The sequence below is a fragment of the Phyllostomus discolor genome, chromosome 8 (genome assembly GCF_004126475.2).
Source record: "Phyllostomus discolor isolate MPI-MPIP mPhyDis1 chromosome 8, mPhyDis1.pri.v3, whole genome shotgun sequence".
NCBI classification, from domain to species: Eukaryota; Metazoa; Chordata; class Mammalia; order Chiroptera; family Phyllostomidae; genus Phyllostomus; species Phyllostomus discolor.
The window spans coordinates 89,683,338-89,705,443 of NC_040910.2; the positions used below are offsets into that span (position 1 = coordinate 89,683,338).

At 43.4% G+C, this 22,106-nt stretch overlaps 1 protein-coding gene across 3 annotated transcripts in view; it reads left to right on the plus strand.

The window, feature by feature from the left end:
- The window catches only part of TEX2 (testis expressed 2), a 94,178-nt gene that overhangs the window by 23,670 nt on the left and 48,402 nt on the right, over nucleotides 1-22,106 (plus strand). For all 3 annotated transcript variants that reach the window (XR_004904862.1, XM_028521221.2, XM_028521212.2), the window contains exon 2: nucleotides 13,506-15,168. Coding sequence is in view for 2 of the 3 variants with exons in the window: in XM_028521221.2 (XP_028377022.1) it covers nucleotides 13,531-15,168 (1,638 nt within the window). In the remaining variant the exon portion in view is untranslated. The remainder of the gene's footprint in view (nucleotides 1-13,505; nucleotides 15,169-22,106) is intronic.

The following is a 22,106-nucleotide window of genomic DNA, read 5'->3' on the forward strand; positions in this document are numbered from 1 at the left end:
GGTGAAGATCTCTGTCTTTCAGTGATGGGCTTGGCAGGCGGCCAGTGCTCAATAAATGTTGAATGTGTGAGCTCTTTCTTGGAGTCCAGGGATCTGTGGAACGCTTCTGTTGGCTCTGGACTGATTTGTCCGTGAAAGTACCTGAGGGAGGCAGTGTCGCACAGTGGTGGGAATCATGGCCTTGGAGCAGAACTCCTAGATCTGCTAGTCAGTAGCTTTGTTACTTTGGTCGTTTCCTAAAACACTTTTAGTCTCTTTCCTCATCAGTAAAATGTGGAAATAGTATTACCTGCCTCACAGAGTTGTTAGACTTGAATGAGATATTTTTGGTAAAGCCTTTAGAGGCCTGGCTCAGAATCCTACCTGTACATCCTCGCAAGTCAGAACTGTGTCTGACTTGGGTCTCTATGGTGCTTGGCCCTCCCTTCTTCCAAGACACAATTCCTGCTGCTTCAGCTGACTGGGTCGTGTGTTGCTTAGCACCTAAAGAGTGCTCTTTACCATGGAAGTTCAAATGGCTGTCATAAAGGTTTTGGAGGAAAACTTTGTATTTTCTCAAGAAAAGAATAACCACAATACACCTTTACTTAAAAAGAGTAACTGCCAAACATAGGGTCTTTTGAGAACAAGTAATAATATTCCCTTGGCGGGGTTTACTCCATCACCTCCATGGGGAGAGAGTGGCACGCTTTCTTATAGCAGCATTTCTGTGCTGTCAGTGTCCAGTCCTTGCGGTTTATGACATGCTGTCCCATTTTCTCTTTCTCCCAACAACCTGAGGGGTGGGGTTTTACCCTCATGGCCCTCATTGGACAGATCAGGAAATCCAGACCCAGAAAGACTGCTCCTGAGCTGGGGCCTTCCCCTGGTAGCTTCAGCTGTCCCAGGCAAGGTGCTTTTGGTTGTCATCCAAGTGAGATTTAATGGGATCCTAATTGCAAGTGGATCACCAGAGAGTTTTCCTGCTTTGGTGTTTTGCTTTGGCAGAATGTGCTCTCTGCAGACGCACGTAAGCTAGAAGAAAAAAAATCCACCAACAGACTCGGCACTAATAAGCTGGAAAGGCCAGAACACTGCTGTGAGGCAGTTATTGGGCCTGTAAACAGAAAAACATCAGGATCACAACTTTATAGCCTACATGTCTTTGAAACATCAATGGAGTTCCCATACGGTGGTCAGGTTTACAGTGCCTCCAGAATTAGTTTGGTTCCATGCCGTGTACTCATATTTCTGGTTATGAAATGCTACTTGTGCTTATTTTCCCTGATCTTCCATGAAACAGCTTTTTCTCTTGTTCCTTTGTGCATCCAAGTTTCTTTTTTATTCCACTTGCTTTTCATTTCTGCCTTCTGTCCTGCCTTGGGCCTTGAGATAGCAACAAAGCAGACTTTCGGGAATGGGCGGCTGTGGCGGCCCTGGCTGGAGTCAACTCTGTACCCTGGGTCTGGGTTGGTAGGGGCTAGGGCCAGCCCCAGGAGATGAGGCCACAACACAAACAGTGCAGGTAAGTGTATCAAAGATCAGAAGCAGAACTCGGTCTAGTCCAATTGTGTCCTGTGCCCATGGAAGCACTGGCCCACCTCTGATTCCTCATTTAATGTATCTGAAGTTGACTGATGGACCTTGATGGAAATAGGCCCTGTGTGTGTGTGTGTGTGTGTGCAAAGGAGTAGCCTCTTACAAAGCAGTTGCTTCCAAAGTGGTACCTTCTAATATAGGTGTAGACTGGATTAACTAACTAGTTGCTAGTGCCCAGTAATAGTTGCTATTGTATTTCCAACTGAGTTCCTGGTGATTCTTTCACTGTTTTTTCTTGTGTGTTTAAGTAAGTAATGTGTTCCCAGTATTCCAGGTTGATTCAATTCCGTGGTAGTGGAGGAACCTGGGGCCTGGGGAGAACACACAGGCTGTTGTGTGGAGAACTGGAGAAATGTTATTCTAATAATATGTCTTCTAGTTTCCCTATCTCAATTACATAAGCCCTAAGCTGGGGAGGGGCACCTGGGTCGTGTGTGTGTAGAGGTTTTCTAGGATTTTCTGGCATACCTCCCCTCCACCCAATTCTAAAATGCATTCGCCCTTTGAGGACTAGGATTAAGAGCGTGGTTAGGGCTGGCTGACCTGTTGTACCCCTGCAGTCTGCTGCCGGGGGAGCCGAACCGGGATGGCAGTTCCAGTCTTGCATCTCATCTGCCAAGGAACCCCGGGCAGCCTGAGGGCCATTTTCATTTCTAAAGGCTTAGTAGAAACGATACATTTACCTGGGATAAGGACATAAAAGCTACCCAAATCATCAAGGTTCCTTGCTTTTGTTTGGATTGCACATCTGTATGGTATCATACTGATTCCAAATTCTGATTGGCTGTGGATGACATAATAGGAATTTCTGAGACAGGATTGGTCCAACTATAGACATTGTTCCTGGAGCTGGTATCTGGTCTCACTCCCCAAACTAATGTGCTCACTGCTTCTAGAGTCAGGTTGACCTTGAATGTGAGTGCCTTTGAGTATCAAATAAAGCAACTGGATTGTTTCTTACTTATCATCACACTTGTAGCAGTGATTTGATTTCATAATGTTATTATGAACCTTTTAATGTGGATTGTTGCATAAAATTTCAATCAGCATTGAAATGAAAAAATGTAAACAGAATTAATCAATTACTGTTAAACATCATTTGTTAGAACTTTGCAAAACATATGGCAAGCATGGGGCAGGAGTAGAAAAAAAGAGGTTGGTGAAACTACAGATTCCAGTATCCTTATTTTTAAAACAATCCTTTTAACCAGATTTATTCTAAAAGCAAACAAAGATAACTCACAATATAGCACCAATTATTGTTGTTTAGTCTCTGTAGTCTCTTAGGATCCTGTAGATTGTACATTCTTTTTATGTAATTGTGTTTGATGTATGCACATCACCCCAAGTTCTGCTTTTTCACGCTGTATTACAGTGTGTAGACATCTCCATATTCCTACTTTGCCTCTGTGTTTGTCATTCTTAATGGTCACGGCTGCCGGAACTAAACCCGAAGTCAGACAGGACCGTCTCGTTCAGGGGATTAGAAAGGGCTGGAAACGAGCTGTCTGTTCCGCCCTGGGTAACTGGCTGCGGGGGCAGCTCTGGCTGATGCTGACAGTAGTAACTTATATATGCTAAGTGTTGTTACTTCTTAACTTCCCAGCAGCCCCTGTGAGGTAGGCCCTATTATCTCCATTTTATTTACATAGGAGGAAAAAAAAGGCGTTTTGCAGCAACTTGTCCAGGGTCACCTGCTGGTAAACAGTGGAACTGGGATCTGAAGCTGTTCAGTGTTTTGAGTTCTTAACCCGGTTTTTCTGTGCACTATGGGGCCCGTCCGATTCTCAGCTCACTTAAGAAAACTAACCACCTTTCACCTTAATCCTCTCAGCAGATACATTTATTAATGTACATTAAGGTCGCAGAGGCTTAATATTAAAACAAGGTAGAATAAACACTGCAGGCAAGCAGGAGTTCCTGAGAACTCCTGTCCACAGTGATTTGTTAGTCTCCCTCAGGGCAGAGTGGTGTGACTGGCCAACCCATATTCAGTGTTTCCTTTAGATCTATCCTTCAGTTGGCCTTGAAGTCTCTCAAACTTGAATGGGCACAACAATGACTATGCAAGGTCACCTAAGTGGGAGGCTCATGATTCTTTTATATCAAGCATATGAAGTCACATAAAGTATGTATTTAAAGTATCCAAATATTTGAATCTATTTTCCTGTATGTATACACGCACAATCATGTTTTTAATCAATAAAAATGAAATTTCTTATAACATTGGAGGAAAAAAAGAGAGAGTCTTAGGGATAATTTTGGCTATAGGTAGCTTTTTACCCTGACCTTAGAACCTAACCTCCATTGGTGAGTGGCCACCAAGTTTCTGTGCATGATTTTTAGAAGTTATCTGTGTGCTCTGCTTTGTTTTCTGGACAAATTATATGTTTTCCCATGTTCTCCCTGATGTCTTTTTCCATGGCGATGCTTGGGAGACATGGAAAGTCTCCTCTGCTGCATGGAGTGGCCTGGGAGTAAGGGGTCCCTCTGACTTCCACCTGGGCTCCCGTGTGTCCAGGGGCAGGCAGGTCCAGTTCCTCTGCACTTTTCCATTGCACGGGAGCATTTCACACGTGAATTAAAGCAGACTTGGGTTGCATTGGCAATTGGAGTTCAGACTCTAGAAGTCTGGTTAGGGCAGATGGATGGGAAGTGTCAGATTTATCCCCTGGGCCCTTGGCTTCGTGCTCTCCAGGACTGTCGTTTTCCGGGGTGTGCATAGGCCCTGATTCTAGGGTCCTGGTATTATCATCTCAGAGTGCGTTTTTCTTTTGAGTTTTGTTTTAAATGATGGTTCTTTGTAGTTGAAAAGGTACATTTGTACTATAGTTAAGTTATAGTATGGACTGCATAACTTTCGTGGGCCTAGGAACCTATTTCCTATTTATTTTCCTTTGGGATCAATGGATTTTGAATTTCAAACAGTTGACTTACTGATGAACTTCTGGAACTCAACCTGCTCTTGGCTGAGGAGTTAACTCATGTGGCAGGAGGTCAGCTGAGAAGCTGGAGTAGTTCAGGGGCAAAGTCTGGCTTTCAGTTCAAGCCTCACTGCCTTTATGGAGGATGCTAGGCCTTGACAAGGCAGAGGACAGAGGGGAGGCATTTTCAGTACAGGGAGCCGCATAAATGGAGGTGGGAAGGAAACAAGCTGTCACATGAAGCTGGAAGGAAACAGGTTTTCCCATGAGCCAGTGGCTCATCAGACCCAACCAGAATGTTGGGAACACATTGGATAGTAACTGAAAATAAAGTGGAGTAGATAGAGGGGCTGCATTATGTGGGTCCCTCAAAGCCAAAGAGATTAGATGAGACACAAGAACATGATAGGTTTTTGAGCAGGAGAGTGAAATCATGAGAGTTGTGTTCAAAGACTTGTTTAACAGCAGAATGCCATGTGGGTTGGAGACTGGAGGCATGGGATGAAGTCAGAAAAAAATGCTGAGGTGTGAGGTGATGAGAGAACTACTCGGTCATCTTGGGGAACTGAAGGGCTTTGGAGGATAAGGGAGAGGAGAACATCAGAGATGACCTTTGAAGTCAGGTCCTTGTTGGATGTGAAAGAGGGTGGAGTCGGGCTGGGGTAGGCAGGAGTAAGGGGACCTAGGGGTCCCCTGGGTTTAGAATTAGGCCTCTTAGGACTTGGATAGGGTCCATGTGTGGGTGGAGAGTAGAGAAGAATGGACAGAAGAATTTCTAACTGAGGGATGGGAATAGTGATTGGTGTGTATAGTTGGGTACTAGAGACGAGATGGCAACTCCTACCACTCTCATAGTGACTTAGGGGCAAGGCCGTCTGCTTTGAGAAAGGAGGGAAACAAAATCGGAGGCCTGGATAAGAGACAAGGCCTGGAATCACACCAATGGGGGGATCTGCCTAGGAAATCAATGAGCTAATTCAGGAATTTCTTGCAAACAGCAGGGACATGGACCAGATCTGTATGGACCACCTCCTGGCTGTGGTCTGCAGCAACCCCCACCCACCCCTGTCCTCCCATCCCCTCCCTAGCTGGTGCGGAGGGTCCTGGCAATGGTAGTGACTTGGGCCTGGTGGTGGGGATGTCTCACAGGCAGCAGATAGCAGTGCTGATGATTTAGACAGGGTGGTACAGATGGCTTGGTCTGAAAATACTGATGGTGGTTTGGTCCTGAAAACTAGGCCAGCTCTTTGTGTATCTTGCTGTCCTCCCCATTTAAAAAAGAAAAAAGAAAAAAAAAGCCCAATAGGGGAGGAAGGATCCTTTTTTTTTTTTTTTTGGTGAACGAGCATGGAGGCATGGAGTTGTGTCCCTTAAGGTTGCTGGTGGGCTCTGCACGCCGCCGTGCAGAGGTGGTGGAAACCTGGAGGTGGTGTAGTTTGACTCCACTAGAAGGCGAAGCCAAGAGGCTGTACTTAGAGTGATGTTTGTGTGGAGTAAGAAAGAACAAAGCATTGGGGTAGAGAGCCCATTGGAGTTCTGTCCTTATCACAGCCAGAGCAGAGGCCCCCTGGGCAGGGGCTAGTTTTTGTGCAGTTTGGCAGCAGGTGGGGAAGGGATGTGGGACGCTGGAGGGCTGACCTCTGCTTTCTGTTGCCACAGCACACTCAGGTGCTGATGGTCTGCATCTCATCCTCAGATTCTGTCCTTCAGTAGACACCTGTGACCAGGAGTAAGGAATGTTTTTACAGCTGGGCTCAATAAGCAATACAAGTCCAGAAGGTCTAGAAATATTTGTTAGTGTGAGATGAACTGTCTCAATATTATTAGAAAAATATTTTTGCTTAATTGCCTTCAGCACATTAATTAGTTCAAGTGCACTCTGGTTTCCTTTGCTTGACTTGAGCAGTTGCCAAGAATTCCTCTGGTGCAAAATCGAAAAGTGGGGCTCTAAGTAGGTTCTGTTCCATGGAAATTGAATCGTAGAGTCATAGACTTAGAGAATTTAGAGCTTTCTGTAAAATTCCTGGAAGACGGTGGGGGAGGGTCATCTCAGCTTGCAAAGGCTCTACCTTTGGGAGAGAAGCAAAGGCTCGGGAGGTAAAGCGGATGGGCTCCACCACCGGCAGGTGAGGGTCTGGTCCTCAGAGCTCCTGCCCCCGCCGCCCCATGGCGTCACTTGGTATGTAGTTTCAGCAACTGACTCCACCACCGACTGAGCAGGTGCCAGAAATGGGGGAAAATATTCGCAGCACGTACAAAAGAGAAAGTGTTAATTATTCACGATACATAAAGTGAGTAAGAAAAAACCCTTGGGCAGGAAATATGGATGACAAGTTAACAGAAGAAGAGAAACAGATGGGGAAGAACTTGGAATGATTATCAAAGCACTAGGGCGACATTTCCCCTTGCATCAGATGGGCAGTCATTAAAGATAACGTTCAGTCTCGACAAGGGTTCAAGGTGGACACTGTATACACAGTTTGTAGGGGTGTAAATTGGTAAATTGGATGAATTGGCAAGACAGTTTTAAAATTGTAAATATGTACTTTCTTTGACCCTTCAATTGCGTTTCTAGTAATATGGTTTCCAGACATACTTGTCTGGTGCAGAAACTGTACATGGAAGGCTTTTCTGGGCAGCATTATTTCTAATATTGGAAACTGGAAAAAACTCAAATTTCTATCGATAAAGGAATAATTAAGTAGATGATGATATGTCTGTGCTGTGTATAAGTGTGTGTGTGTGCGCACGCCTGTTGATTTATGTGTGTGCCGTAGGAAGAAGTCCATGAAATAGTAAGTGAAAGGCAACCTGCAAGGCTGTGTGTATTGTATGATCTCAACACTACAAACAAGAGCAGCTTTGTGTGTTTGTGTGTATCTGTAAATACACACAAAAGGACTGGAAGGATACATTCTAAATAGTTGATTTTGGAGGGAGCAGGAGAAAATTTCACTTTTTCTCTACATACATCTGTTTTTGAAATTCTTTATGATTACCTTGACATTGTGGGTTTTTAAAAAACTTGAATGGAAAATTTATGTATGCTATTCAATCCTGTAATTTTACTTTTAAAAATATTTACGAAGGAAATGATCAGAGACAATGGTTATATCTAGCATCATGAAGTATTACAGCATTGTTTGTAACAGCAGAATATTCATAGTATCCTGTGTTGAAATGGTTAGATTATGGGATAGTTGTTTTACATAGCTATTTAAAATTATGTGTAAAAGAATCTTTTTTGACTTGTGGAAGTGCTTACAAGAACAGTTAACATTTGGGGCACGCTCACCCTGTACCAGGGACCATGCTCTGTGCTTTGCATGTATCGCTGCTGCTTCATCTTCTGAACTGTCTCGCTATTCTCATTTTACAGACTGAGAAACGGAGACTTGCTTAGGGTAAATAATTTGCCAAAAGTTAGACTCCTACTGAGTTGGTAGAACTAAAGCCGAAGACCTCATTGATGTATTTCACTATTCATCTTGAATGTAAAAACAGATCACATAATACGTGTGATGTTATTTACTTTATAAAAAACTCTTTTTGTGCTTTAGTTTTCTCTGGGTAAGATGTGGGGAATAGGCTAGTGCACTTTTAAATTCTAAAGATAACGACTTTATTTTAAAGACTGGTGTGCATTTTTTACATTTAATTTTTCCAGGTTACAAAAGTATTTGGAAATATCTAAAAGTAGAAAGTATTACTGATAAGCCTATTGTACAGAGAAAACTAGCATTAACGCCCCCTCCCCCCTGCCTTTGGCCTGGTGGGTATGTAGATATGAAGGTTGGGTATGTAGGTATGCAGATTGTGGATATACTTAGTAGTTACTGCAAAATTGGTTTTGGAAAAGTTTTACTAGTTATATTCCAACCATTAGTGTAATGGAGGATTTCTCTCAACATGTCCTTGACAGCATCACACATTATATTTTAATGATGGAATTTGATGACCAAAAGTATTTCATTGATTTGTTTTCCAACTCTGTTGATTTCAGTAAGTTGAGTTTTTTGTTTGTTTGTTTATTGGCCATTTGAACTTTTGGGTGAAATGCCTGGAAAGTATCTATCAATGATGCCTTTCCTTTATTTAACCATTAAAGACCTTTAGAAAGACTATTAGAAAGTCCTTATATGTGGAAGTTTCACTCTGCTGGTTGGAATGCATTTTTCTTACAGGGGTGAATTAGGAGTCTGGTTAAAACCTGATTTCTTAACCACTTGGAATTTATTTGACTTTAACATATAAGGAATGATTGACTGGTAAAGAATACAGTGAGATCTCTCTGCGCTACTTTTGCAATTTCCTGAGACTTTGTAATTATTTCAAAATAAGGTTTAGAAAATTCAGGGAATGGCAAAACTTCAGCTTCCTCCTGTTACTACCTGTAACTGGGTTGGTCATTCTGCCGGAGCGGGGCGGAGGCGGCACAGGACAGCAGGTCCGAGCCAGACGGTGCTTAGGAATGCTGCTTTTTCTGTTGTTGTGTTGTTTTAGTTTGGGAATGATTTCAGACTTTAAAATGGTTGCTAAATTAAAAACTGAATAAGGAACAGCTACACTCTTTCCCAAATTCACCTGTTGGTAACATTTGACCCCTTGAGCCTTGAGCATCACCTTTTGAAATGTACCATTTTGTGACCACAGCCACTACCTTTTTCTCATCCTACTTCTGAATTTGGGGCACCACAGTCCTCTGGGTTTCAGGCTTTTACTCACCTGAAACAAATGTTTACACGCAGACTTCAGACTTCTCAGGAACCTACTGTGGTTCTGGTCCCTAAGGTTTAAATGCATGTAAATAAAAACACTTAGGCTTTAAAGGTTTTAAACTATAGATTGATTCATTCCCTGCCCTTCGACTCAAATACTAATTTTCCTCCCAGATCCCCAGCGCAGCCCCTCAGCTGTAGCTAAACTAGTTGTTCGCAATCCTCTTGTTCTGATTTGACTGACTTTTCCCATCTCATGCCTTTCCCTGAACTGTTGTTTGACATCTGCAACATTCTTTTCTCTACATCTCTTCCCCCTAAGTCACACAATGACTTTTCTGCTAAAAAAAAAAAAAAAAAAAAGTAAACATTATTCCCAGACCTCTTTACTTGATTAGCCCCTGTGATGTGGGCATACGTGTCCTGAGATTTCATTACCTTAAGGGCATTTTGCTTTCCTGTAGACGCACTGTATGATATCCATCTGTTGTCTCCTCAGGTCCTCGGCGCCCCCCCCGCCCCCGGTGGATGGGCACTGGCGTTATCTTTTGCAAACCTCCGTAGTGGCCTGTGCAGTTGTGCTGGAGGCCTGGCCTGGTTTTAAATGTGTTACTGTGAACTGAATTTGGGTCTTATTATTAGAACCATTTAGCAGTCTAGAAAGCAAAATTCTAATTGTGTTGTTGCTTTTCAACACCTTTATCCTTCAGGGATGTAGCCCTCTTCCCAAGTGGGCCTGCCTCGTGGCAGGTAGAAGCTGGAGCAGTGGCCGAAGGGTGGACCTGTTGTTTCCCAGTGGCGTAAACCCCATGCGGTGTTCTGTGCGGTGCAGGCCCCTGCTAGGTTGGAAGAGGCTTTGCGAGAGCCTGCTAATGGAAAAGGAGTCCTGCGTCTCTAACCATCAGGGTCTAAGTGCCTTGGGAGGATTGCCTGTACTGGAAGTGGAGTACTACTTTCTTTTCTCTCTTTTCTTTTTTTAAATGAAACTAAGGCTAGAGTTAGTTCATTATCCGCAATGTGGATATTGATTTTTGTTTATGAGGTGGAGTATTAACAGATTAGAATGGCTGCTGGCAATTTTCAGCTGCTTTATTGAATTTAAATGAATCAAGGGATAACTGTGAAGATGTTCTTGATTTTTAGGCTGAATTAGACCTTCCTACCATGGTTGGTTTTGACCGGATTCACTGTTGCCTCTGCAGCAAGGTGGAAAAATAGAGTCTTGAAGGCCTCTTTTGACTTTTTATAAAACCAAATCCTATTTAAAAATGCACAGATAAGAGTTGTTAAGACATCCTCCGCAATACAATGCAGCTTGCCATAGTGGTGGTGAGCCAGACTGCCTGCCCCACCTTGGGCCCTGCTGGCTGACCCAGACCTCGAGACAGTCTAGTCAGAGATGAGCAGGGGCCCTTTAACCAGCAGGCCCGGGGGCCTCCCTATGTGGAGGAGGATGGGGCATGTAGGCCTCTGCCCAGGTCGGCCCACCAGGGGCCTTAGCTCACTGTGTCCTGGGGCCTTGCTTTGGCTGCCCTCATCTCAGGCCCTCGGGCGCACTGCTGTTTTCCCTGCTGGCCTGGACTGGGCATGATCTTGCCTGAGGGTTCCCAGGCCTATGCTGCCTGCAACTACAGATGGGCCTCTCCACCTTTCACCTCGTTCCCCAAAGGACCAACTCGTACTGTCCAGCCCCGAAATTGTGTGCTGTCTCTGTTGGTACCTGTGCCCACAGCCAGCTTCGCTTGCAGCCACCACTGCCCGTGAGGCAGCCTCACAGCAGCAGAGCCTTATGGATCACCCTTTATGTTATTACAGCAATTTAAATGACGCTTATTTTTCAACCTACTGAGAATTGTCAAGTACCAAACTTTCTTTTTAAATTACCTCTATAATTTTCTTTTTAAATTACCCTTATAAAACTAGGTGACAGTTAAATGAAAAATAAGTGTTGCGCTTGGTATTTTTCTTCTTACTAAGCCTACAAGCCTGTTGGCTTAAAGATTACAGGGAAGGATTGCCCTGGACCTGAGGCTGTGTCTTTCAAGCTCACCTCATCTTTCTTGCTCTGCAGAGCACTGTGAATCTGTTGGAGTCCCCTCCTCCGGCGGGGCGGTCGCCGGTTCCTGGGTTTAAATTGCTTTGCCCGATGGATAGAGATCATTCCCCTTTCCTGGATCCAGTGAGGATAGGAGAGCCTCAGGGTCATGAAAGCCCATGGGCAAAACCCTTTTAGAAAGTTTTTATGAAAATCATTTCTCTGGAGCATTGGTACTGAGAATGTGAGGTTTCAGACGTGTCCTGGTTATGACTGGACCCTCGAACTGCAGTTCTTATCATTGTTAGATTGTTTGTAGTGATTCAGGATCACTGTTTTCCGCTCCTCCCCGCCTCCCCATTCACCTTTCTCTTGTCAGTGCTAACAGTTGCCAGCATTTTGAACTTGAACATCTGGCAGAAGACTTAAATGTAGAAGTTCTTCAAATGAAAGAAAACAGACAAGCACCATAATGTCAACTGCCTGTGGCAGCGATTTTTCAACCTTTTTTATCTCATAAATGTAAACTAATTACTAAAATTCTGTGACACTACAAAAAACATATTTTTTTACTAATCTGACCAAAAAATAGGCATAATTTTGATTTACTCACACCAGGCAGCTATTATTGTGTTGGCTGTTGTCATTTTTTTTTAATTTGACAATCTTAGGGAAAGGAGGCAGTGCATGTTTTACAAATTCTTGCTGCACACCTGTTGAAAATTGCTGGTCTGTGATATATTACTTGTATAAGTGTGTTATGTTTGGCTGTGAACATCACCTGGAAATATAAACATAGGGTTTTAGGCCAGGAAATGACTCATGACCTCCCATTTTACAGATGAAGATTCTGAGACCCAGAGAGGTCTTGGCTCTTCCAAGGTCCCAGAGAGTGAGCTGGAAAGGGAGCTAGTGCCAGAAGCCCCATTTCCTCGTCCCAAGGCTGCCCTTTGCACTCACTCGCCCACGGTGCCTTTCTTGTCCTGATGGTCACCACTGCCCCGCCTTCCACCTGGAGGTGGAGAATAGACTCATGTGGCAGGACACACCCTCCTGATGCTCATCTTTGTGCCTCTGACCCTTCTTTCTAATCATGCTCACTCTGTTGCAACCTCCTCATCAGTTTAAGAGATGGAGCAAATGTCCTGCCTCCCCCACTGGTCTCACCCTCCTCAGAATTCCTGAAGTCCACTCCTCAAGTGTGTTTTAGCTCTTTTGACAGGGACTCTTTCCAGATCATAGTGTTAATTTCAATCTTGTAGGGTGTGTTGTGATGCCTGCCACCCAGTAAATGGGTCGTAAGTGAATAGGGAGAGAGGTCATGTATTAGATGTCGCGAGGTGGGCTTGGTATCTTTCATTCTGTTGCCCAGCTCTTCAGGTGTTGTCCTCCCTCCAGCGAGCTGCTAAGCCTCAGAAGGGCAGAAAGCATAGCTCCCTTGTCTCTTACCATAGCCCTTAGCGTAGTTCTCTGCTGGGGAGAGTTACAGCATTGATTCTTCACTTTCAGTTTAAGTTTCAGTTTAAGTTTCTTAGATTCAGTTTAAGTTTGCTTGTTCCTGAAGCCCCAGAACATAGCCATGTGGTTTCCTGAATTCCCTGGCTGAATGGTATTCACCATTTGAAGAACAAAGGGGCCAACAGGCCATAGTAATTAGTTTATAGATTTCCCTTTCCAGTCTTGCATACTTGGCTACTTATTGGCAGCGGCAAGATAGTAAGTGTTGGTGCGAGATACAAGCCAAATAATTGTTAGGACCAATGTGGGAATTGCATTGGAAGCACTAACCATCCTGGGTTAGCTTTTTATAGTTAGAGAACCACTGGTGAATTTTTCGTTCCAAGAGTCTCAAAATCCACAGGATGCTGCATTTTATCCTGTTGGACTTCTGAAGTAATGCTGGTAACTATATATTGTTCAGGTATTTCAAACCTTGAAATATGGCATTGCTGATAGAAATGAGTTAGTTAAGAGGGAGGAGACGGTTGCTTAGATGTGAAGTAAGACAGATTGTACGGCACCTTTAAACACTGGTTTGTAGTTTGCTCATACAAGAGAATGCCTGACTGGAATGTATCTGGTGCAGACTGAGCCATCAGACCTGCTCAAGTGAAAAGCAGTGGCCATCTGCCAAATAAAGGCATAATCGCCGTTCAGAAGTGAACGTCATCTGTGCTCCTGTCTGCACATGACAGTGTCTCCTGTGGAGAAACCACTTTCTGACTTCTGGTTTTCTTGCTGTTTTCACAGAGCCTAAGCCCTTGTGAAGCCGGCAATGACAAGTCTGAATGGTCGCCATGCCGAAAAAACCATTGACATGCCAAAACCATCAGCCCCCAGAGTGCACGTGCAGAGGTCCGTGTCCCGAGACACTATCGCCATCCACTTCTCGGCATCCGGGGAGGAGGAGGAGGAAGAGGAGGAGGAGTTCAGGGGTTATCTTGAGGAGGGGCTGGACGACCAAAGCATTGTAACGGGGCTTGAAGCCAAGGAAGACCTCTATCTTGAACCTCGGGGTGGCCATGACCCCTCTGGCTCTGCCTCCCAGCTCATCCTGGCAGACAGACTATCTGGGTCCCCTGCCATTTTGCCCGTTTCGGAGAACACTGTAAAGCTGTTGGAGGCCCCTCCCCCAGCAGCACAAGTATTAAGTACAGTGCCATTGGCTCTGTCCCCAGGGTCATCTTCATCAGGACCCTTAGCTAGCTCCCCCAGTGTGTCATCCCTTTCCGAGCAGAAGACCAGTTCTTCCTCCCCATTGTCCTCTCCTTCCAAGTCTCCCATCCTCTCGTCCAGTGCCTCGTCCTCCGCCCTTTCCAGCGCGAAACCCTTCATGAGCCTTGTGAAGTCCCTGTCGACCGAGGTGGAGCCAAAAGAACCCCCACACCCCGCAAGGCACAGGCACTTGATGAAGACATTGGTCAAGTCTCTGTCCACAGACACCTCCCGGCAGGAGTCAGATACTGTGTCCTATAAACCGCCTGATTCCAAGCTGAATTTACACCTGTTCAAGCAGTTTACCCAGCCACGAAACACAGGTGGCGATTCCAAAACCGCACCTTCTTCCCCACTGACTTCTCCCTCCGATACACGCTCTTTTTTTAAAGTGCCCGAAATGGAGGCAAAAATCGAAGACACTAAGCGACGCCTTTCAGAAGTCATATATGAGCCTTTTCAGCTCCTTAGCAAAATTATAGGGGAAGAAAGTGGCAGCCATAGGCCCAAAGCCTTATCTTCAAGTGCTTCAGAACTCTCCAATCTGTCCAGCTTGAATGGTCACTTGGAAAGCAATCACAACTACAGCATCAAGGAAGAGGAGTGTGATTCGGAGGGGGATGGTGACGGGAGCGATCCCAGCATCCCCAGAAGTGACCACCCAAAGTCCACCGGTGAGCCCCCAAAAGAGGCGGAACTGAAGAGTTCCCAGGTGAGCAGTCTGAAGGATTTAGGCCTGAAGACAAGTCCTCTAGTCCTTGAAAAATGTTCTTTGTCTGCCTTAGTGAGCAAAGAAGATGAAGAGTTTTGTGAACTGTATACGGAGGAGTTCGATTTGGAAATGGAGGGCGAAGGTAAAGTTGATAAACTCCGAGATACGCCTCCCAAGCCAGAGGAACTGGAGGATGACGGCCCTGCTCTTGACAGTGACGAAGAGGGGGACTTGGCCGTGCAGCACCCGGAGTTACCCGTGAAGACGTTGGGCTTCTTTATACTGTGTGTCTATGCGTACCTCATCCTCCCCCTCCCCCATTATGTGAATGGACTCTTTCTGGGTATCGGCCTGGGATTCATGACTGCAGTTTGCATGATCTGGTTTTTTATACCACCAAGTGCTCATAAATACCACAGACTACATAAAAATCAACAACACTGGAACACAAGATCTCTGGATATCAAAGAACCAGAAATACTGAAGGTGAGCACACCCCTCCCTCCTCAACAGCTGGCCAGTGCGCATGTTAGCTCACAAACGGTCTTGTTTTAGACTCGACTTCATTTTTGAAGCCCATTGAGTTCGTTGTCACAGGTTTTTGCATGAGCAGTGTTTGGAAGATTTTGGGATCTCTTCATTCTCCAGGCACCCAAGAAACTATCAAGCAAACCTCATTGTAGTTCAGGTTTTGCTGCTTCACCAAATAGTGTTTCAAGGATCTCCATGGCCCTAGAAAGTAGCATTTACATCCAGTTCCTAATAGGTCAGCCTCTCCCTAAACTTTCCAGGGATTTGCTCCTTGCTGAGGATCTTTTATAACTGACTCTGTTAGGATTAAACATTCTTGAGGTCCTGGAGAAAGGGTAAATACTCCAGAATGCAAGAGGAGGAAAGGAGGAAGAGAAGGCCAATTAACACCAGTGGTTGGCCGCTGCAGGCTCTCCTCTGTCCTCTGCGCACAGTGGGACGTGGGCTAGGGAAAGAGACATCACCTTTCGTGCATGTCCCATCTCAGAGTCAGAGCTCCTGAGGGGTACCATTAGGGCTCAGGAAGGAAATATGAGAACTTCTATTCATACTTATTTTTGTATATTTAAAAATTTCCAGCTCTTTTGCATGTTTAAATAATAAACATGATAGAAAAGTACAATTATAGCTCATAGTTTTTAAGTCATAGGCACATACACACTTTTTTATATATAGTTTTTTAATATTGTTGTAAAATACACATAACATAAAATTTACCATCTTAACCATTTTCACGTGTACAGTTCATTATATTAAACACACTCACATAGTTGTGAGTCCACCCCCATAACCCTTTTTATCCTGTAAAAGTGAAACTTCATGCCCATTTTTTAAAATGTATTTTATTCGTTATACTATCACAGTTGTCCCATTTTCCCCCTTCACTCCCCTCCCCTGCTCTCCCCTCCCACCCACATTCCCCCCCTTTATTTCATGTCCATGTGTCATAAGTTCTTTAGCTTCTACATTTCCCACACCATCCCTGCCCTCTTTCTGTCTATTTTCTACCTATTGTCCATGCTACTTATTCTCTATATCTTTTTCCCCTCTCTCCTCCCACTTCCCTGTTGATAACCTTCCGTGTGATCTCCATTTCTGTGGTTCCGCTCCTGTTCTCTTTGTTTGCTTAGTTTGCTTTTGTTTTAGGTGTGGTTGTTACTAACTGTGAGTTTGATGTCTTTTTTTACTGTTCATATTTTTATCTTCTTTTTCTTAGATAAGTGCCTTTGACATTTCATATAATAAGGGCTTGGTGATGATGAACTCCTTTAACTTGACCTCATATGGGAAGCACTTCATCTGCCCTTCCATTCTAAATGAAAGCTTTGCTGGATAGAGCAATCTTGGATGTAGGTCCTTGTCTTTCATGACTTGGAATACTTCTTTCCAGCCCCTTCTTTCTGCAAGGTCTCTTTTGAGAAATCAGCTGACAGTCTGATGGGAACTCCTTTGTAGGTAACTGTCCCCTTACCCCTTGCTGCTTCTAGAATTCTCCCCTTCATTTTTATCTTGGCTAATGTAATTATGATGTGCCTTGGTATGTTCCTCCTTGGGTCCAACCTCTTTGGGACTCTCTGAGCTTCCTGGACTTCCTGGAAGTCTATTTCCCTCGCCATATTGGGGAAGTTCTCCTTTATTATTTGTTCAAATAACTTTTCCACTTGTTGTGTTTCCTCTTCCCCTTCTGGTACCCTTATAATTTGGATGTTGGAACGTTTAAAGATGTCCTGGAGGTCCCTAAGCCTCTCCTCATTTTTTTGAATTCTTGTTTCTTCATTCTTTTCTGATTGGATATTCCTCTCCTCCTTCTGGTCCACACCATTGATTTGAAACCTAATTTTCTTTCCATCACTTTTGGTTCCCTGTGCACTTTCCTTCATTTCTCTTATTGTAGTCTACATTTGTTCATCTAATTTATGACCAAAGTCCACCAATTCTGTGAGCATCCTGATCACCAGTGCTTTGAACTGTGCATCTGATAGGTTAGCTATCTCTTCATCTGTTGTATGTATATACTACATTTTTGCTTCTCCATTCATCTGTAAATGGACACTTGGGTTGCTTCCACGTTTTAGCTCTGGTGAATAATGCCATGAACGCGGGTGTACAAATACCTCTTCAAGACCCTGCTTCTAATTTTTTTGGCTATATACCCAGGTGGGATTGCAGGATCTTATGGTAATTCTGTTTTTTGGTTTTTGAGGAACTGCCATACTGTTTTAATAACAGCTACACCATTTAGATTCCCACCAACAATGCATAAGGGTTCCAGTTTCTCCATCTTCACATCCTTGCCAATGCTTGATGTTTTGTTTTTTTTGATAGAGCTTGGTTGGTGTCTTGGTTAATAGGTTTTCCTCCACTCAATTTAAATAAGAATGCTAAAAAAATGACACCATATCTGTTATTGCAAAACAAACAAAACAAGGGGAAGAGCCCTCAGGTTCTAAAATACTGTTTGTTTTGTTTTTAATTTCGTAAATATTTTACCTTATTCAAAATAAATACATGGCAGTGTTTGTAAAAACACAGGAAAGCCAAAGAGAAAATTTGTTCTTTATCACGCCAGTGGGAGAGAACTATAGTTAATGATTTGGTGTATATCCTGTTTTGTTTTTATTAAATTTCTGCATGCACGAGTATATATATCATACATGCTCATGCATTCTTTTTGTTTGATTTAATGGAATCATATATTTTGCAGTCTACCCCTTTTGTTTCTTTCACATGGCAATGTGTTATGACACTGTTCCTTTTTAAAGAGAAGCTGGTGCTGAGTCTTGAGGATGTGACACACTTAAGCTTAGTATTAATGCTTGAAGTGAAGCAAAGTGATTCATTATGCATGGTTGCTAAGCTTTTTCGGTAGCGTGGTGCTGTGACTACCTAAATTACATGCCCTCTAAGTTACTGATAACTTTAGCAAAGAAAAATGGTACTTATCTTTAACTCCAGTGCCTAATGACTGACTATGGCATTCATTTTAAACTAGTTTGGATATTTAATTGTTCAGGGAAGATTTTAAAATCATCATTGTTGACTCCAATCACTGATACATGCCAAGAGTTTACTGACTGCAGAGGATGCCAATGGAACAGGATTTAATGTTATGGCACATTGTGGTTGTTTTGATCCTATCATTGAAACAGTAAAGGCAGCGCTGTGATGCGGAGCACCTGCCGTGGGCTGAGTGCATTATTTCATTTAATCCCTGCCACAACCCTTTTCAGTTACAGTAGGTGGTCAGGAGGAAATGGAGGCACAGGGAGGTTGAGGTACTTGCCCAAGGTCACACAGCTGGTGAAAGGTGGAGCCATGCAGGACATTTTTTTTTTTAAGGAAGGTGTTTTGCTCTCAGTGCTTGGATAAATGTATTTGAATTTCCCCTGTAGAGAACAAATACTTCTGTGTCATGTATTGACATTTATAATCCAAGCCAATTGCCTTAGGCTGTTTTATGAGTATCCTTCCTGATTGATGTTTGAACCATTCTGATTATTTTGGTCATTGTTTTTCATTCTTAACCTTAACTTGTTTAGAATGGCTTCAGTGCTAATAAGGAAAAGTACATTTTCACTTGAGGTATTTTGTTTGGTGTTCAGGGCTGTTTTAGAAACCTGACTAAATACATTCCTTATGTTTAAAAGGGACACTGCTGCAGATTAGAAGGGTGGGCTGTATGCCGCAAGCCAGAGATTTCAAATGCAAATGTTCTTTGGTCTTAATTTTACTGAGTAGGAGGTCACACTCTTGGAAACCATTTTAAAAACATGACACTCAAAAACATTTAGCAGTGTTGACGTTAAATTTGGGACCCAAATGTTGTGATAAGAAAAGTTTAGTGAAGTCTGACTTTGAGCAGATCTGTGGACGTGTTTCTAGTGTGAATCCAGAGAGCTATTTTTTTTTAAATAGCTTGATTTGGAAGGTTAGTCAGCTGTTTCGAATTATATTCTGTACATCTGATTCTATGTAGTTGGTGTTTATAGAGGACATAATGGCGTAGTTCTTGAGGGCAAGTTTGGAAACTTTTTAACAACTTAAGAAAAACTAAATTTTAGTTTTTTTAGAAACTTCACTGAGAAAGGATGCTATAAAACCAGCCTGTAATAAAGACGTCTAGTGCAGAGGCCCAGCCTCTTGGCGGTGATCCTGCAGACTTTGTGCCCTAGCCAGACTGCCTGAGAGCCCATGAACCTTTCGGGCAGGGAGCTTGGTGCCTGAGGACTGTTTAGACCATGTGTTTTTAAACCTCTGAGCCATCTAAATTCTCATTGATGGATCAGGCAGTTTTTTGCAGCCTGGACCGAGAGTCTGGTTCCTTTATTGGCTCCTGAAACAGTCAAGGAACATTGCAGTATTCCTCAGTGTGACTACATGATGAAGAAAGGGAAGAGAAAAGGAAAACTTTTCCATATTTTATCTGGGTGATTTTATTATTCCATCCAAACTACAGACATTTGTCTTTTAAAATGACACTGCAACTAGTGATGAGTATGGGAGCAGGGGGGTGACTGAAAAGACCGATTTGCAGCCACGCAGGAGCTATGCTCAGAGACTGGCGTGTGGTTGGTTAGGCCGCATGGTACTGCACCATCACCTGCTCTGAACCCTGCTGGTCAAGCTGTACTGTCTGGAACAGAAATAGTCAAAGCTTCCACAAGGCCAAAGAGCTGTTACAAAGTCCATTGAAGAACTCTTAGAACCTTCTTTAAAGCCTGCTTGTTCTTAATGTTTGGGCCTCCATAGTGATGCAAAGCGGCAATAGGAAAAAGGTCACCACAGACGTTGGACACAAAGTGACATGAACATGTGAAAGTCAGGGGGAGTCCATGGGCATCACTGTGAGCAACACCCCCTGGGTGGCAACCTTCTGGGGGGCTTTATTTTGGGTGATTAGTTAGATACTCTGGGCTGGGGACCCTGGGAAGAGTGTGAATTTGGGCATGGGGAGAATGGGGCATTTAGAGTCAGTGTATTGCACTTGAGGTGTTTGATTTTGCTGAGCACTCTTAGGCAAGTTGGGTGTTCCTTCTCCAAGAATGTACTTGCCCCCTGACCAGGAGTAGTCTTAATTCAGTGCCATTCCTGCACACTAGTATTTCCACATGCTGGTAATGAGAAGCTTCCTGAAGATTCCATAAGATTCTTGGATTTATGTTTGGGTGTATGACTCATGCAGTTCTGAATTATATTCATGAGTAACTTCTTTATCTCAGACTTATAAACCACCTGCAGGGCACAGCAGTAGGGCATCAGTTTCCAGATTGATGATCTCTCTCTTTTTAAAGATATGGCCCAGCAGGTTGGCTAAAATTACATTTACTCCATTGTACGACTAATAGAAACAAATTTTGGAGAACCTTTTTTTCTTAGGTTATTTCACATTTAGGTATCTAATAGAGGGATAGTTTTAAAACATGTAAATTTAATCTCAATTTCATGCAAATTCTTTTTTTAAGAAATCAGAGTGAGCGCATCTTAAGGAGAAAACAGCCTTATTACATACAGCCAAAAGAGGCTTGGGTTGACTTTGGTTTGTCTCCTACAACCCTCAGTACAATGCGTACAAGAAATAAAAAAGCATTTCTCTCTATGTTGTACTTAATTGAAAATGCCCCACCCCTGTAATGGGTCACTTGAGTTTTTATGCATGGCTTATGTAAACTTGGCTGTTTTCCAGCGCCCCTTCATGGCCAGAGAAGTTTATCAGGTGAGATGCAGGCGTTCTCACAAACAAGCAGGTGCTCCTGAACTTTTATTTTTTTTAAAAGATTTTATTTATTTATTTTTAGGGAGGGAGAGAGAGAGGGAGGGAGAGAGAGAGAGAGGGGGAGAGAGAGAGAGAGAGACATCAATGTGTGGTTGCTGGGGGTTATGGCCTGCAACCCAAGAATGTACCCTGGCTGGGAATCGAACCTGGGACACTTTGGTTCCCAGCCTGCGCTCAATCCACTGAGCTATGCCAGCCAGGGCTGAACTTTTATTTTTTTTAACTCTTTATTGTAGGAAATTTCAAGTAAGCACAAATGTATAGAGAGGGTATAACGAACCCCCATGCACCCAACACCCCACCTTCAACAATTACCAGCATTTTGCCAATTATCTACTCAGCTTATTGACTTACTGCATGGCTGAACTGTAATTCTAGTCCGCCAACATGTAACTAAAGTGCATAGCATTGTTTCCCTGGGAAAATGCATCCTGAGTTCCAGCTAGGGACTCCAGGACCACCTTTGCTTTTTGTCCAGGGTGTCGTCTGTAGAGGAGGAGAGAGGTCACGGGCATTGTGGATCTGAGGTTTCTTATCATGTTTTTTGGAAGAGTAAAGTATTAATCATGAAAAAAAAATCAAGTCTAGATATCTTTTCATCTCTAAAATTTTTATTTAAGATATAAAGAAAGTCCTAAGTCCATCAAAGACTATTCTTATTATACAATAACTAGCCTTTAAGAAGGTTGCTGTACCCCCAAAGGCTGGGATGTTATAAGCAAGACAGCCCCAGGGCACGCGCATGTCGGGGTTGCTGCCCAGGCTTCTGCTGTGACCTCTGTTTCAGTCTGATGCTGCCTTCAGTGGTTTCCGAAACGGGTGTTGAAGGCACTGCACAAGGAGAAAATAATGAAGTTTCTGTTCGTATGTATTTTACTCTTGCTACCTAATGTACATAAGTCTTGCCCAATATTCAACATATAGGTCACCACATATTGAGCTTTGGCCTATATCCTTTGAAATTACCAACACTGTTGGGAATAAGGATTTGTATTTATCATTAACAGTGAGCTTTGCCTTAAGTACATATAGTGTGCCTTGAGGTGTCAAGTGAAGATAGTACAAAACTATCAGGAAGAAAAAACTAAAAATTAGCAAAAAGGCTAATTAGTTCATCTCT